The 18,015-nt window shown below is 38.6% G+C and overlaps 1 protein-coding gene across 1 annotated transcript in view; it reads right to left on the minus strand.

Moving 5' to 3' along the window:
- Positions 1–18,015, minus strand: part of RYR2 (ryanodine receptor 2) — a 510,734-nt gene that overhangs the window by 83,302 nt on the left and 409,417 nt on the right. The window contains exons 79-81 of the mRNA XM_024761485.1: positions 17,009–17,060; positions 7,378–7,431; positions 6,095–6,118 (exon numbers count right to left, since the gene is read on the minus strand). Of these exons, the coding sequence (XP_024617253.1) occupies positions 6,095–6,118; positions 7,378–7,431; positions 17,009–17,060 (130 nt within the window). The remainder of the gene's footprint in view (positions 1–6,094; positions 6,119–7,377; positions 7,432–17,008; positions 17,061–18,015) is intronic.

Genomic DNA, 18,015 nt, shown 5'->3' on the forward strand with positions numbered 1-18,015 from the left:
AATGGGAGATAGAACTTTTAAAAGTATCTTATTCAGGGAAATAGCACCTTGAAAGTACTTTTTAAAGGACCTTTTTAAAAGTAGGGTTCCTCGCCCTGCCGCACTCCAAATTCCGCCTGAATTGCTGGAGGGTCTTAAATATAACACTATACCTTCAACCTGTAGTTTAGTCTTTAAATTATTCCAAGGTTACAAAGGGAAAAATGCTTCGGGAATTGTTGTTTCTCCCAAACAAGAAGATTGTCTCAGTATTCTATTGATATAGGAAACTTTTACATTGATACGATTTTATGTAGACTCCTAGAAACCTCGGCATCACTAGTACTGACAACCTGCAGCAAATTAGCAAGACTCTGTGGCATGGGTTTCTGGATTAATCACATTCCTGGAAGGCTCTACTTTGTGTCCCTAAATGCTTTTCATCCCTCAACACTTTTTTTTCTTCATCTAACTGTATTATGTATGATTGTGTGATATTTTAAATACCCAATGAGGAAAAGGTAGAGATACATATACATGTACAGAAGCTAGACATTATTTTCTACAGATCATTTTCATTGTGACATTCCTATACTAAAAAAGCACGGAGTTTCTTTTCTTTTTCACCCCTTCACAAAAGATCAGAAGTAACGAAAATTTGCAAGCTTCTGATCAGTACTTATGCACTTAGAAGAGTTATGAAATTGCCCTGAAAAATGAACTTACTCAAAAACAGCAAATCAGACAGGTTTTAAAGGTGGATATTACCCCTGAGAACATCCAGTTCAAAGCTTTCAGTTCAAAGATGAAAAGGCTGAGGTACAGGGTAATTAAATGTGACCTGCTGAAGGTCACCTGGTTAGCACTCAGATGAGAACTCAGGTCTCCTGCGCCTTGGGAGGTTCTGTGCTCATTATGATAAAAGATTTCCTCTCATTGGGCTTCTCTGACTTGATTTTAGTAAGAAAGTGAAACTGATTAAATGTAATGATAATAGCAAATACTTATAGAGTTTGTTATGTGATAGGCAATGTTCTGAGTGGATTATAGACCTTAATTAGTCCCATTTTATAGATAGGATCATTGAGGCTTAAGATCATACAGCCATATGGTGGAGCTGGGATGCAAACACAGCTGGTCTATTTGAGTGTCTGTGCTCTTACTGATTCTGCTGTATCCCATTTCCCATAAATAATGTGGCCAAGCATAAGCTTCAACTGGGATTTTTTTTTTAATTTTTATTTTACGTTGGAGTATAGCTGATTAACAATGTTGTGTTAGTTTTAGGTGTACAGCAAAGCGATTCAGTTATACACATACATGTATCTATTCTTTTACAAATTCTTTTCCCATTTAGGTTATTACAGATTATTGAGCAGAGCTCCCTGTGCTATACAGTACGTCCTTGTTGGTTACCTATTTTAAATATAGCAGTGTGTGTGTATGTCAGTCTCAACCGGGATTATTTTTAAAAACAATAGCACATGCAGTCAAATTATTGTGCATGTCAAAAATGCACCGTTATATGTTTAAATATGTGTTGTCTACATACTCACATGCTATTTAGGTCTACACATTCATATGCATAAATTACCATACACAATATAGAGGACTGTGCTTTTGGGGAATTTTCCTTGTATCAGGACCAGTACTCCAACCCACACTGAACCCCCTTCTCTCCAAGTCTTAGCGACCTGCCTTGCTTCTGAAGTACAGTGGCCCTAGAAATGGCTTTTGCACCATTACTGTGCTTACGAAAGTTGGCTCTTATCACCACTACCACTGTCTAAGGAGACCACATGCTGATGGAGAGACTGCAGTGCCTGGACACTGGGCAGGCTGGACCCAAGCTGGCTCTGGCTTCCCCAGGGGTCACCTGGAAGAGCTGGCTAATATCAGCAGGAAGTATGAAGAAATTAACACCCTGTGACCAATAAGAGATAGGAGGTGGGAGGAAACCAGCAGATAAAGTGTTCCTTGTTGCTCCCCAGGAGGTACTGTTCCAGGATGCATATAGCCTCTCCAGGGGCATCCGACACAGTCTAGCAACTAGCTGTATGGCTGGTTAGTTGTGGTTAGCTGGTCAGCTCAAGAATGCATTACTGCATTCTCTCTGCTTCCCTGTATCAGTTCTCGTTCTCCCTCACTCTTACTCCCCTGAGATTGTAACACCTCCAACCCCAGTAAACTGTTAGCAAATAACCTCTTTGCTCTGTTTCCTAGGGAACATGGGCTAAGACAGGAGGGTATTACTGCAGATCAACAATTTCAGTATATAAAAATGCAGTTGGCAGATTCCAACAATAAGCATGAGTACTGGAGAACACTGGCCATGAAAATTCCTTCCCCCTCTCCCCTCTATGATTCAACAGTATGACAAGCAACTCAACACTCTAGGGTCCATATTTTGACACCATACAGCTTCCACAGTAGAAACTAAAGAAGTGTAAATTTTCTTGATAAAAGAGATAATTGTTTCAATGTTTTATATCCATAGCTTTATCTTCAATTTTTTAATATTTAATGGTTCTCTTTGGTAAGACTCAGGAAGCCCTGCTAATCTAAATTGCTGTGTTCCTATGAACACAAGTAAATAAGCCCATTCAAAGATCAAATTATGTAGCTATTGGAGAGGGAACATCTTATAGCCAATTCATTCTTGTAGAATTACAAAAAATTGAATTCTATTCAAATTTAGATCATCGGGGGCTTCCCTGGTGGCGCAGTGGTTGAGAGTCCACCTGCCGATGCAGGGGACACGGGTTCGTGCCCCGGTCCGGGAAGATCCCACATGCCGCGGAGCAGCTGGGCCCGTGAGCCTGGGCGTCCGGAGCCTGTGCTCCGCAACAGGAGAGGCCACAACAGTGAGAGGCCGCGTACAGCAAAAAAAAAAAAAAAAATTTAGATCATTGGTGGGGCCAGACAAAAGTGCTTTTATCACTGTGTAGAGCTATGTAACATCAGTCCTTAAGACATTTTAGACCTAAACGGATTCTTTCACACCTCATGGTACATACTTTGGAATATGAGCTGGGTACTGGCCTGAGTACTTAGTGGGTATGATGTCATAGGTTAGTCTCCTAAGTTTTCATGACAAAGTACCAACTCTTTCACAGGCATATTTGGCATTTAAGACACAAGAAGTTCTCTTTAATCAATAGGACAGAATGATAGCACCTCAGGGACTCACCGGAGAATTCATCTGTGAATTAGAAACTGGGCATTTGCCAAAGGATGATGCAACTTGCTTAATAGTTGAGAAAGATGGTCTAGAAGGTGAGTTAATGGTCCATTCCTCTAGATTTACTTAAGCTTCACCGTCATTAATTTAGGTTTTTCCATAAGTAGTAAATCTATATTAAAGTACTTAATTCAATGAAAGCTTTTGTGTGGAATATTATCATTGAACGTTGCAGCCTCAGATTTGGAAGAATGGCAGTAGGAGAAGCAACCATCAGAAGAATGTTGCTGTATGTTTTGCGAAATCATCATTTTAAAATGTGGTCTACTGTGGTACCAAAGTTCTTTCTTGTTCTACATGAGATCGTGCTCAGAAAAGTCATTCAACTTGAAATATTACTCTGTTATTATTTATTTTGGTTTATGAAAAGTTCAAAGCCGAATAAAGCAATCCACTGTAGTAATTAACATTTTGGGTAATTGCTAAAATGTTTCTTCCCTTTCAATTAATATTGGCCTCTTTATAATATTTAACTGTCCGTTTTCTTAGTTTTAATATTAAAGTAGTCTCAAGTCTAAAAAGAGTTATATATAATTACTAACTAAATATGCAATTAAATTTTCAAATAAGTAGTTGTAGGTAAATATACATATAAATAGATGAAGCTGGGAATTAAATTATCAACTTAAATCAGGCAAGTTTTAACAGGATCATGTCAGTAAACCATACATGTGATGGAAGAAGAGCTGGTAAATACTAGGCATTTTAGCCTCCACTCCCTGTTTTCCATGTTTTTTGAGCTTTATTTATGTTACTCCTCATGGAAATTTTCTTTATAATGCTACCTTTTTATATCTACTTCTTTCTTCTTCTCAATATTCTTATAGATAATTTAAGTGGAAAGTACAGCAAATATTAATAATCAGCCAGTTATAGGGATAAAATTCAATTAGCGCACTATGTTATTCCAAAATTTATTTAACGTAATTTGTTTTAAGAATTATTGAAACTGCCAAGCGACCTTTCAAATTCATTGTAACTTAGATGAAAACTTCCACTATTTAGACTATACTAAATAATGTTAACCAACCAGACATCTCAATGTAAAAAGTCTGGTCCGTTACTAAATTTATAAAGAGAAAGCAATAATCCAGTTGTCTAGTCAAATTTTTCAGTGGGGTTGCTGTCATCACAGGGCCAACCTCAGACAAAACCCTCTTTGCAGGTGATTGGTTCTCTGTCAGCTCTAAAAACATGGTCTCATTCTTCGGCTTGGGAAGAGTTCATATTGTTTACTCACAGAGTGTGTATTTTGCAAATAGACTATTCCACAGATTAGGCATAAATGATGAGTTATAGTATAGAAATCACAGGGAGAGTCAGTCAAACATTGGTTAAGAAGTGAAAAGTCCCAAATCTCTTCTATTGTGTTATGCGTATAAGTACGTGGCACCACTGGCACCTCTAAAATCCTGTCTCATTCTGGGACAGTCACACCGGCTGGTCTCTACCTCCTTTTTGGGGGGATTAATTACCAGGTGTCACCATTAGGTGAACTTCTCTCCCACCATCCTAAATCCAAGGCATGTAGCCCATTCTCCCAGGCAGGGCGCCATACGTCTCCCGATTTCTTGTTCTCAGTATGACCTGAATCCTACACTGTACAGGCTAAGATTCCACTACTAGTTACTCCCAGACTTCTTTTCTGAATAGGGAACCTTTCTAATGTCTCCGTCTAAATCAATACTCTTGGGAATGAATTTCAGTGCTATCCGTGAAATCAAATCTTGGTGGATGTTAGGAAGTCCCTTTATGCTTTCAACCCTCAACAAGTCACAGGAATTCTATCTGAGATCATTAGTGATAAAGCTATAAAAATCCAGCAAATTGGGATCACGCCCATTATACCTACTGATTTAAACCCATAATCTATAATTAAGTGTTTATGCCTATTATATGCCATTAAATTATATCCATCTGGTTAGAGCTAAACCTGATCACATCTGCATGAACTCAAGTTTTAAAATGCTATGAGAACAATATAGTCCTCCAAATATAATAGTGAGTTAAAAACATTATAATTTGTTCCTTCTAAGTAGATTCTTTATGACATTCGAAATTCATCTTAACAGAAGGTATTTCACTTTTTAAAGTAGAAGGCAAAAAAGAACACTTTACACTTACAAACAGAAAAGCTTTCTCTCTTTTCTTTAACTAAAGTCATTATAGGTATTCTTTTCCTGGGATGTTTATGATCGATTTTCCAACTAAATAGTCTCATGAAAATAAAATGTAAGCTTAACAGGGTTCATATGGAAGGAAAATTTTTGTGATTCTAGACCAAAATGTTTTCTCTTAGCAAATTTTCCAGGTACTTAGCTCTTCAGAATACTCAGAGACAGAAAGAGTCATCTAGTTCTTCGCTATAAGGAAATGCTAAATTAACACTCAAATCGTGGAATATCCTCTCCAATTACCAGTTGAAGGTATTACTAGCACAATGGAAAAGAAGATTATTTCCAATCCCACCAGCAGTGCCATATATCGTATCTCTTTTCTAGTAATAAGACTGGTATAAAAACCCTCAAGAGAGATGAGGCATGAAATGTTGCACTGAAAAGTCACCAGCTAAAATTTAATCACCGAAAGGGTGGACTCTTTCATCTCAGCATAGTACACAGCTCAAAGTCAACACAGAGGATAAAATTTCAAATTATGAGTCATTTAAATTGCAAGAAGAATAAACCTAGGTCAAGGAAGGGATACTGAAGAGACAAACTGCATTGGAGCTACAAACTTGGTAGAAAGATTGCAAGACTTTTTTTTTTTTCTTTTTTACAAAAAAGAATCCAAGATGTTGGGTCTAACAAAGGTAAATGTCACAAGAAACTGAAACTCAGACCCAGACAAATACACATATATATATAGTTTTACCTTGCTGCGTTGGGATCCTGTGACCTTAAGGAAGGATGAAGACAAGAAGCAAAATAGCAATAAACAATTGCTCGGAAGACAACCGACAGACCATAAATGGTGTGCACGTCAGAAAAATAGTATTATCTGCTGCTCACAGCTCATTCTAATTTAGCTCAGTTTCTTATCAATGAAGATGGATTTGAGACTAGAAATACACATACATTAGAAAAGATTATAGCGTCATCCAGGAAATTAACCTTAAGGCATTTTTCTCAGCCAGCAATAGTCATGGGTCATTCCCAAATTAGTCTGATTTGGTATTTTTTTACACAATGACTTCAATGCAATGCTGCAGAGATGCTCACATCCAATTATTCCTGAAAGGGGCACTACTCAATATCTACTCCTCACCTACCACTTTTTTGTGGGTCCACTTTAATTAAAGACTTAACAGCTGGCTACTAATATATTTCCAGACTTCTAGCTCAAAGCAGACATGTAAATTAATAGCAGCAAAAAAAAAAAAAAAAGTCTAATCCATTTCCTTCCATTTAATTTCTTTTTGAAAATTCAAAAAAAAAAAAGAACCAATAAATAAGGAGAGGGTAGTTAGCAACAGCTGGTCTTTCTTATAAAAAGCAAAAGTGCAGCCTAAGCAAAGGGGGAAAATAATATTTACTTTCCCTTTGGCTAATGAATATTGAGCAGTATTTTGAATTATACGGAAATGTAAGATCTGAGAAGGTTTGAGGAAATAATCATAAAATAGAACATAGCCCTAGGAATATATGCAATCCTGCCTCATGCAAGCAAACTGTGCTATGTGCCACCATCTACATATGTACAGGGAATGAGTGACCTAATTGGGCAGAAGTCAAAAGAGGCTAAATCTTTAAGACTTCTTCGATTTAGAAAAAGAAAAAATCAAACCAAGGGTTCAATTAGAAACTTGATGTCATGTTGCTCTTCCATAAACATTTTTCTGCCACGTCTGTTGGAAATTTCAGATCACATCATTCACTGAGATGAGAACAATTTAAAGCAACCTCATCTCTGAGGGCTCTCAGGAACACTCATTCTGAACATATGGGTTTTATTTGATTCTTTAACTAGTCTATGTTCCTTGGTCTTAACTTCAGCAAATGTTAGGACTCAAATTTGTCCATCCAGCTTCTGACATGCAGTTCCTTGACACAATAAGCTGCAATAAGCCATGAAGCAAGAAACGTAAATGTCAGTTGTAAGCTATGAAACAATGTTTCATCGTAGACAAAAAACAAATATAGAAAGATTCATCTTACTTCAAAACTCTTCACTTCCTCTTCCCCATCATCGTCTTCCTCGTCATGACAACTCTGATACATGTAAAAAAATGGTTTGAAAAGGTCAACAGGCTAAGAATATGTTGAGGCAGAAAATATAAAAGAATTTAGCACAGAATACTGAATCATTTGTGTTAGTTTATCATCAATATTGTTTAAATATATACATTATATATAATAAGCTTAGATGACATGATCAATGAATCTGTGGCCTAAAAGAAAACTATACTGTGCATATAGAAAATTAAAATACTAAATTACCAATTTTATATATACCATGGAGAGATTTATGAGGTCTGTATCACACTACACATACTACGTATTCATGCATTTTCCTTGTGCAAATCAAGTTACAAGCCGTAAAAACAAGGATCACTGTTTTCTCCTTTTTTATGCTTCCATTACAATGTGTTAATACAGATACATGTAATAACTATGAATTAAAACTAAAAGAAAGCAGTGTCCATTACTTAAAGTGAATCTTGCCATCTTTTCTTTGTTGTTGTTAAGTTCATTTTTTATTGTATTTGGTCCAAAGGAGGAAAGTAAAATTCCAACTGCTACCAAGATTATTCTTTCACAGAAAAATGATGAAACAGACAATTTCATTATTTTGAGTTATTTTCCCAGAAATGGTAAAGGAGCTGTGCATGCATTCTTATCTGATTCCCACAGCTGAAAATTCTGCTTGCTAAGGAAGCAGAGCTGTTTGGTGGTTAGGAACATGGCCTGAGGATACAGAGTGCCTGGTTCAAATCCTGGTGCTGCCATTTATGAGCTGTTTAGTCTAGGGCAAGTTCCTTTACCTCTCTGGGCCTCCGCTTCCTCATATTTAAAGTGGAAATAATAAAAAAAGTAACCATGTTCCTGAGAGAATCACATGAATTAATATATGGAAATTGTCTGCCACTTAGGAACAAGTACCTGAAACGCAATAAGCTTTTAATAAATCTCAATTGCTATTATTATCATGGTTTGGTACTAGGAGTATCGTGTTGACCAAAGGAAGCAGGTCATCAGCCAATACCTGTGCTAGGAAGAACCTAACGCTCTTCTAAGTTAGATTACTGCAACCCTTCTAAGGATTTTTTTTATGGTTGGTAAACAGTGTATCCATGAAGCTCATGGAAGAAGTGGTTAAAAGTTAAAAATACTTTTAACTCAATGATTCACAGTACTTTGAGTACATATGTGAAGTAGAAATGGGAGGCAGGGTACAAAACGTGATCCTTCTACCAGATTCAGCGATAAATGCTAAAAGGTTTGTTACATTCTTTCATTCATTCAACAAACATGAACTGAGCATCGCCCTCTCCATTTCATGAGAATGTGGACATGGTTTGCAAAGGAGAAAATAAGGGGACACAGACCTGTGACAATTTCACTACATGGAAAAGTTGCTAAATGGTATGTTTCACCACAAAATCCAAGATGTTAATTATTCATTTAGAGTGCAGGAACTTTTTGACTATATGCTAATGTCACCTTGACTCCCGTGTCAACAGTTAACCAGGATTTTGAAAATAAATACACATGAGAAGTTTAGCAAAACACATCTGGAAGGCAAATCTGTAACCCTCCATAAATATTGTACGTATAATGTTGAATGCAGAGGAATTTTGGCTGAGCTGCTCCTTTTAGATTACCTACATAATGCTTCCTTCACATGCATTATAAATTAGGAGTGAAACAGGGATTTTATCAAGTAACAAGCATGATAACTATCTAATCAAATTAGAATACCAAAACAAAATGTCTCTTAAGAATATAAAGTTACACATTTTCTGAAACACATCATTTCCTATACAAATTTCATTACCTTCAGAAATACTGGGAACAAGGTATGAGTTGAAGAATACATTTAGAAAAGTTGGCATTTTGAGTTATAATGATATGCTTTCAAGCTGTAAAATTCATATGATATGTTTGCTTTTATGTAAAGGAATTTAGAGCTCTAGCTGACAGATATATATATAATATATATATATATATATATATATATATACACACTTTTTTTGGCTGCGTGGCACATGGAATCTTAGTTCCATGACCACAGATCAAACCCGTGCCTCCTGCAATGGAAGTACAGAGTCTTAACCACTGGAGCGCCTGGGAAGTCTCTGACAGATATTATTTTTTACAAAGAATTATTTTGAAACAAAATACCTTAAACTGTTTTCTAAAAATTTCCTAAGAAAATTTAGTGAGATTCTCTTCTAATAAAGTTAAAATTTTGATTTTTAAAAAACCTATTAAACCTGAATCTACTTGGAGACCTATCTGACAAAATTCAATAAACTCATAAACCACTTTAAACTTGTCCTGATTGCCATGGGGCATGCTGGGACCACAAGAAAACTATAGAGGATGTCTAGCACTTTTTAATGTGCTGAACAGAAACAGAGTGATTTACAGGCATAGGACAACACAACGTTCTTCAATAGCAAACTGCATCCACACAATTTGTATGATAATGCTAAGTAAACAGTAGGTTCTCTTAGATGGTCCTGCAACACAGGACTTAACTTTCTGGATCAAAATGATCAATTCTAGGCAAGGAAGAGTGATATCGTACTCCAGGAAGGAAAAAAGTGAATAAAACCCATACATACAGGGGCAGAAGCATGAAATAGAGAATTTAGAAGGAAAAAATTAGAGAAGACTGAAACAGACGATACTTCAGACCTTCAGATATCTGGATCAAAACTCAAAACTGGCAATGAGAACTCATAAAGCAGTAAATGGGGCACTTCACCTCGCCACTATCCGCTGGAAATTTCATTCTGCAAAACAAGCGTATGTCATACATTCTTCAGTTGCCTTTCTGATTGCAGTCACTCCTCAGAAGACAGAGGAAGCAAAAAGAAACTTTCAGGATGGATTTAAAACTAAGTTTTGGGTGAGATAGAAAAGAGAAATCTCATAAGAAAGTGATCCTGGCATTTTATAATTTTAACCAGCAAAGAACGAAACACTAGGTATATATAACTTAATGTGTACCTTTCAGTAAGTTATAAGAGAAAGAAGAGGAAACATTTTCCTTCCTTAGCCAGAAACTCAAAAGAGTGAAAACATTATTGAGTGTTTAATTTATGACAGTATCATTCTAGATGCTTCCACATGGTTATCTTATTTAAATTGGTAAAACCATTCCCTTAGAACAGAACAGCTTCAGACAGCCCAGAAGGGATGATGAGTACAGAGATCAAGCATGAGTGACCACGATGAGGACAAAAGGAAGGGGCAACAGCAAACCAATGTGGATGCACTGCAAATTCTCTAAGATGCTCAAAAGAGGAGATATATATGATGTAAGGAAGGGGTTGGAAAGATAAGCAGGAAAACAATTAACCTAAGGGTTAAAATAAAGTGGGGCTCAAAAAATACAAAGATGTAAAATGATTTTTTAACATACGGCCAAACACAAAGCAAGGAGAACACGGAACAGAAAGTACACGATTTACAGCAGAAACTGGAATAATAATAATAGAGAGATAAGGCAGAACTACTCATCAGCCGTTTGCTTCAGACTTAACCACCAAAGAGAAGTGATTTTTAGATATGGAAGTTACCTGGCCAAGAGAAACGAATATTAAGGCCCCAATGAAATGCTATATTACACCCACCTGGTTGACAAAAATTAATAAAACATAATATATCAAATATTGGAGAAGATGTAGATCATCAGAACCTCTCTTAAACATTGCAGGGAGGAATGTGATTTAATGCAATGACTTTGGAAAACTGTTGGGCATCTTCTCCTTAAGTTGAATATTCATATACCCTATGACCCTTGACTTTTGGACATGAATAAGAATAGGCATTTCAAACCCTTTTTTCACGTCAGCAAACACATAGATTCAACACAAAAGGCTACCAACAAAAAAGTAAATGGATAAGCTATGGTGTAGTTGCACAACGGAATGTGATAGTCAAATCAAATGATCTCCAGCACACACAAGAGTAGAATTGAATCTTAGAAAACAATAGTAAGTAAAACAAGTAAGTACCAAAAGATTACATATAGCATACTGCCCTTTTAAAAGTTAAAACAACTAAAATCTCAAAAATATGTAATTACATATGTAACACACATGTATATATGTAATATATGTATTAATAAATTCATATAACTAATGTATACTATATAAAAGGAAAGCAAGGTTATCCTGAACACGGGCTACAGGACGATGATTTCCTTGTGTGGGGAGGCAGCGTATGGGTTAATGGAGAGGACCGTATGATTACAGGTAGGGTTATTATCAAGGTCTTAGCTTTTCTTGTGAGTGGTGAGTTTGTGAGCAGTTACTATATTATTAGAAACTACTAAGTAACTACTTTGAATAAAAGTAGCCAATAATGTAATGGACCAATGATGAGAGTGTATCATGAATCCAGAGCTCTGATTAACCCAATTCTGGGCTCCTATGGAAAACGAAAACTGAAAACAAAAACCAACTAATATGTAAATGTTGCCTTCATAAAGTCCTGCAAATAGAAAAGGAAGACATAAGTCTCTTGAACAGAGTTCAAGTGTCAAGATTCAAGGCAAAAATAATCATATGTGAATGTAAAATGACCACTGGTAAACTCTGAGAAACCATGAAGACCAAGAGAAAGTTTCAGACTCCTGGGATGCAGACTGTCAAAGTGAAGAAGGGCAGCCTCCAAAAACTACTTACTAAAAAGTTTGGTATCAATCATCAAAACTAGCAACTTAGATAAACACAGGGAAAGCACACTTACGGGTTTGTGGTTAACATAAATGGAAAGAAATATTTAACACTGGATGAGAGAAATGAACTTTAAAAGTATTTTGGCCTTGGGACTTCCCTGGTGGCGCAGTGGTTAAGAATCTGCCTGCTAGTTCAGGGGACATGGGTTTGATCCCTGGTCCGGGAAGATCTCACATTCCGTGGAGCAGCTAAGCCCGTGCGCAACAACTACTGAGCCTGCGCTCTAGAGCCCGCGAGCCACAACCAAGCCCGTGTGCCACAACTACCGAAGCCCACATGCCTAGAACACGAGCTCCACAAGAGAAGCCACCGCAGTGAGAAGCCCATGCACCACAACGAAGAGTAGCCCCCGCTCACCAAAACTAGAGAGGAAGCCTGTGCGTGGCAACGAAGACCCAACAAAGCCAAAATTAATAAATAAATTTATTTATTTAAAAAATTTTTTTGGCCTTGGATAATGGTATAACTCTAATTAGAGAAACGATGACTTATACTTAACTGAAGAGTATATCAACTGCCAAAATACAGGTATGTGAGGTAAACCTCAGAAGAAATTCATAAATGACATGGAATTTAGGTGAACATGCAAGCCCCTGACAAAAAATGTAATCTGGCTGCCAAAAAACCAGTGAATTCTTACAATTTATTGTAAATATATAGAATTCCAAGGCAGAATAAGCGAGGATAAAGTCCCAGTGTGCACTACACAGGTGAACTCACAGCCAGCACACTGTGTTCAAGTGATTTCTGGGGGGCACATATTCTTCTGGGGGGCACACATTCTTCTAGATGATTGAGAGAAGAATGAACTGAGTAATGGAAGCTTAGCATTCCTGGGATACATTAAACAATAAAAGGAACAAGATTATTTAATTATGAAGGGAGAATCTTGAGAAAAAGCATCATGAAATATTTGATCACTTATCAAAAGAGATTAAACTTCAGGATTCAACCAGGACAAATGCAGAGGCTGCTTCTGTTCCAGTCACAAGGAAGGACCTGAACCATCAGGAATCTCCTACTCTCAAAACAGGAGCTTCTCCCTTTTTAGCCCACTTGCTCACTGCTTGTTCAACTGCGAGGATAACAGTCCATGGACTCCTTTACAATCTCCTGACTTATCAGCTCCTTCTTTCCTCATTTCCTTATTTATCCTAGTTAAAATCCAAGATCCAATGCCTCAGCCACTCTCATAGCGATATACAAAACCCCTGTGATCCCCTGTCCTTCGACAACAGTCTGGCAAAAATCATTATCCTTGACCAATCTAACTTCCTGCCTTCTCTGAATCTGCATTTGGTTCTGGGAACTGCTAGAGAAAAGCCACACAACCAGAAGACTGGTACTGTCCAAATTCATAAAAAACGACGTCGATCAGGCTTTCCACACTGCCTGGGAGTTCTATTTTAGTTTCCAGTCAATACTCAGTCCTAATTTCCACAGAAGGAACTATCCTTCCTCTTTAATCTTTTAACCTAGTGTTTTTTTAATATCTATTTTATTGAAGTATAGCTGATTTACAATGTTGTGTTAGTTTCTGGTGTACGGCAAAGCGATTCAGGTATACATACATATAATAGTTTGCATCTTCTAATCCCAACCTCCAAATCCATCCCCTCCCACCCCCTTGACAACCACAAGTCTGTTGTCTACGTTTGTTTTGTAGATAAGTTCTTTGTGTCATATTTTAGATTCCACGTATAAGCAATACCATATGGTATTTCTCTCTTTCTGACTTACTTCACTTAGTACGATAATTTCTAGGTCCATCCATGTTGCTACAAATGGCCTTATTTCATTCTTTTTCATGGCCGAGTAGTTTTCCATTGCATATATATAGAATTCATATTCTTTAACCATTTATCTGTCGATAGATATTTAGGTTGTTTTCATGTTTTTTAAACTGTGGATTTCAACCCATTAACTGGACGTGAAATCTATTTAGTGAATCATGATCTCAAACAACTTTTTTATTTAAATAGAATAGAAAATATCAGACTGCACTGCTCATAGTACAAGTATAATTTCATGATGATTTTCTTTCAAGGTATCTGTTTTTATGTTTCTATAAAAAGACTTGGTAAATGCATTTCTGACCGTGGGTTACGGTTTAAAAGAAAGCTGGAAAGCCACGACTTTTCTCTTATGCTCTGTAAAAGCTGTCCCGCTGCCCTGCTCCCACCTACTCAAAGCCTCACTCCACAAATTATTCCCTTGTCTACTCTTTTGGGTCCTTCCCACCAGAACAGAAGCATGTTCAAATCTATTTTTAAAAAGTAAAAAAAAAAAGGCAAACAGGCAAAAATAATCCCCCTTCAACCTCACAATTCTATATAGATATTTATCACCCTCTACCTTTCTCCTCCTTCTCAGCCTTCTCAGTAAAGAGATGTCTATGCCACATCTACTCACACATAAAACTCCACTTACTTCCCCACAATACACACTTGGACCACCAGGACGCCATCTCACAACCCTCTGCAACTGTTCTCACCATGGTCACGTGGTGTCCATGTCATAAATCCTGGAGAATTTCCAATCCTTACCTTGAATAAGGTTCAATCCCTCAGCAGAGTAAGATTTTGTTGACCACACACTCCAACAGTTACTATATATCTCACATTTAAGATTCTCTCCTGTTTTTTGGGGGCGGGGGCAGGGAAGCTCCTTTTTTTCTAACCATCTCTTAAGCATCCATGTCTTTAGAGGCTTGGTCCTAGCCACCTGTTCTTCTCATGCTTCCTTCTCTGCCTGGGAAAGATCATCTACTACTATGGCTTCAATTACCTTCTAATGCTGACAATTCCCAAAACTGTAATTTTATTTTATTTTTTAAAATTTAAAAATAAATTTATTTATTTTATTTTTGGCCGCGCTGGGTCTTCGCTGCTGCGCGCAGGCTTTCTCTAGTTGCGGCGAGCAGGGGCTACTCTTCGCTGCAGTGCGCGGGCTTCTCATTGTGGTGGCTTCTCTTTCTGTGGAGCTCGGGCTCTAGGCAGGCGGGCTTCAGTAGTTGTGGCACGTGGGCTCAGCAGTTGTGACTCACAGGGCTAGAGCGCAGGTTCAGTAGTTGTGGCACATGGGCTTAGATGCTCTGTGGCATGTGGGATCTTCCTGGACCAGGGATCAAACCCATGTCCCCTGCACTGGCAGGCGGATTCTTAGCCACTGTGCCACCAGGGAAATCCCCCCAAATCTGTAATTTTAAGCCTTCTGTGAGATGTGGAATGTCAGACATGACTATCTTATTGCATGTTAGACATCTCCACTTAACTGTCTCACAGGTATTTTTAACTAACATGTCCAAAATTTAATTTGCCATCTTTCCTCTTCACTCTAGGCCTGCAATGACTCTGGTGATCCCCACCTTAGAATATGGTTCTGCCATCTACTCAGCTGCCCAAGTCAGAAGCCTCAGCGAAACCCGACTCCTCTTCCCCTCATTCATTCTCAGGTTATGAGATTAAACAAAATAAGCACCCAGTAAATACTAGCTATTACTATTTCTTCATGGTCAATTCATCATTCAACAGTTAGGGACTTCCTTGAAGCTCAGACTAATGCTACATAAACTACTCCCACTACTCTTATTTTTTTATTTTTTATTTTTTGCGGTACGCGGGCCTCTCACTGTTGTGGCCTCTCCCGTTGCGGAGCACAGGCTCCGGACGCGCAGGCGCAGCGGCCATGGCTCACGGGCCCAGCCGCTCTGCGGCATGTGGGATCAACCCAGACCGGGGCACGAACCCCTGTCCCCTGCATCGGCAGGCAGACTCTCAACCACTGTGCCACCAGGGAAGCCCTCCCACTACTCTTATTTTTTTATTTTTTATTTTTTGCGGTCCGCGGGCCTCTCACTGTTGTGGCCTCTCCCGTTGCGGAGCACAGGCTCCGGACGCGCAGGCGCAGCGGCCATGGCTCACGGGCCCAGCCGCTCTGCGGCATGTGGGATCAACCCAGACCGGGGCACGAACCCCTGTCCCCTGCATCGGCAGGCAGACTCTCAACCACTGTGCCACCAGGGAAGCCCTCCCACTACTCTTATTTTTTTATTTTTTATTTTTTGCGGTCCGCGGGCCTCTCACTGTTGTGGCCTCTCCCGTTGCGGAGCACAGGCTCCGGACGCGCAGGCGCAGCGGCCATGGCTCACGGGCCCAGCCGCTCTGCGGCATGTGGGATCAACCCAGACCGGGGCACGAACCCCTGTCCCCTGCATCGGCAGGCAGACTCTCAACCACTGTGCCACCAGGGAAGCCCTCCCACTACTCTTATTTTTTTATTTTTTATTTTTTGCGGTCCGCGGGCCTCTCACTGTTGTGGCCTCTCCCGTTGCGGAGCACAGGCTCCGGACGCGCAGGCGCAGCGGCCATGGCTCACGGGCCCAGCCGCTCTGCGGCATGTGGGATCAACCCAGACCGGGGCACGAACCCCTGTCCCCTGCATCGGCAGGCAGACTCTCAACCACTGTGCCACCAGGGAAGCCCTCCCACTACTCTTAATTGTTTCTCTACCATTAAACTTGTCAGAGTTTTTTGTAATCATCTGTTCAAATTTTGTCTCCTCCATCAGATGATAAACTCCAGGAAGGCAGGGTGTGTGTGTTACTTTCTGGTTCACCACATTATCTCTAATACCTTGATGTCCAGTGAATATTTGTTGAATGAATGAATGTTTGGAAAATTAGTGAGCTCTCCATAAATAAAATGTTAAAGGAAGAAACAATGATTACCTGTCAAAAACGTTAGAGGAGATATTCAGGCAACAAGTGGAAAGTTGAGATTAATGCCCTGTAGGTTTCTAAAATTTAACGATATTTTAATCTAGAAACACACAGATTCTTATATTTTGCCATTAAAATCAAAACATTTATTTACCTTTGCCATAATATCTGCATAAGCCATATATAAAAAATCTTCCTCCAGTTTGCTATGAAAAACAGGAAAAAAATCAATTTTTAAGTAGAAGGTTAGTTACATGCAAAATCACCATCACGGTATAAAATAACCTTTATCTTTCAACAAGTATGTCTTTTTAAAAAGAAACAAACACAAAACTCAGGCAAAGCGATTATTCAGAAATATTGTAGAATCAGAGAGCAAAGATCTTAGACTTCCTAAACAGTGGCCCCATCCTACCTTACGGAAGAGACCTTCAAGTCTCACAAAATAAATGATCTATTGATTTACACACAAATGTAATAACATTAGTATTCTCTTAAAACTACAAAAGTTGAACCAAGCAAATTTACGTGATGTCAGGGCTTTTGACAGCAGAAGCGATGCCTGACATTTGTTGGAAAGACTCCCCCAATTATTATGCTACTATGCACTTTCAGAATAGGATGGTCATAATGATTCTCAAAAATTAAGATAGGTTAAAATCTGTTCACTATCCTCTTTTGAAAAATGATGGAAACCACTAATTCATTGAAGAAAGGCTTCCATCAAAAAATACCTGACATTTTGCAAAGTTATTTTAGCAGTTCTAAACTTATAGCCATCAGAAAAATCCACTTATGAGAAATACCTCATTACCTGACAGTGCCAGACAGGGAGCTGCTCTATGCTTAGGGATGAGATGATTTTGTTAGTTAGGAAATAATAAGAGAAAGAGAGAGAAATCGTGAGAGAAGGATGGATCACATTAGCTAAGAGGGAGAAATGTACATTATTACGACATGCATAGAGGTCAGATGAACTCTTTAAGACTCATGTGGATATGGATTGATAATTAAATTCTCTGCAGAGGATGAGGGAGGCCTGGGGCAAAGTAGGCTTTCTCCCCCCATGGCAGGGAAGCAGGTAAAGGTTTTAAAACCTCCGCCATGGCTCATCTACAGAATCAGCCTGTGCGGTGCCCCTGTAATGAGCAGATACTGAGC

The sequence above is a fragment of the Neophocaena asiaeorientalis genome, unplaced genomic scaffold (genome assembly GCF_003031525.2).
Source record: "Neophocaena asiaeorientalis asiaeorientalis breed wild unplaced genomic scaffold, Neophocaena_asiaeorientalis_V1.1 scaffold166, whole genome shotgun sequence".
NCBI classification, from domain to species: Eukaryota; Metazoa; Chordata; class Mammalia; order Artiodactyla; family Phocoenidae; genus Neophocaena; species Neophocaena asiaeorientalis.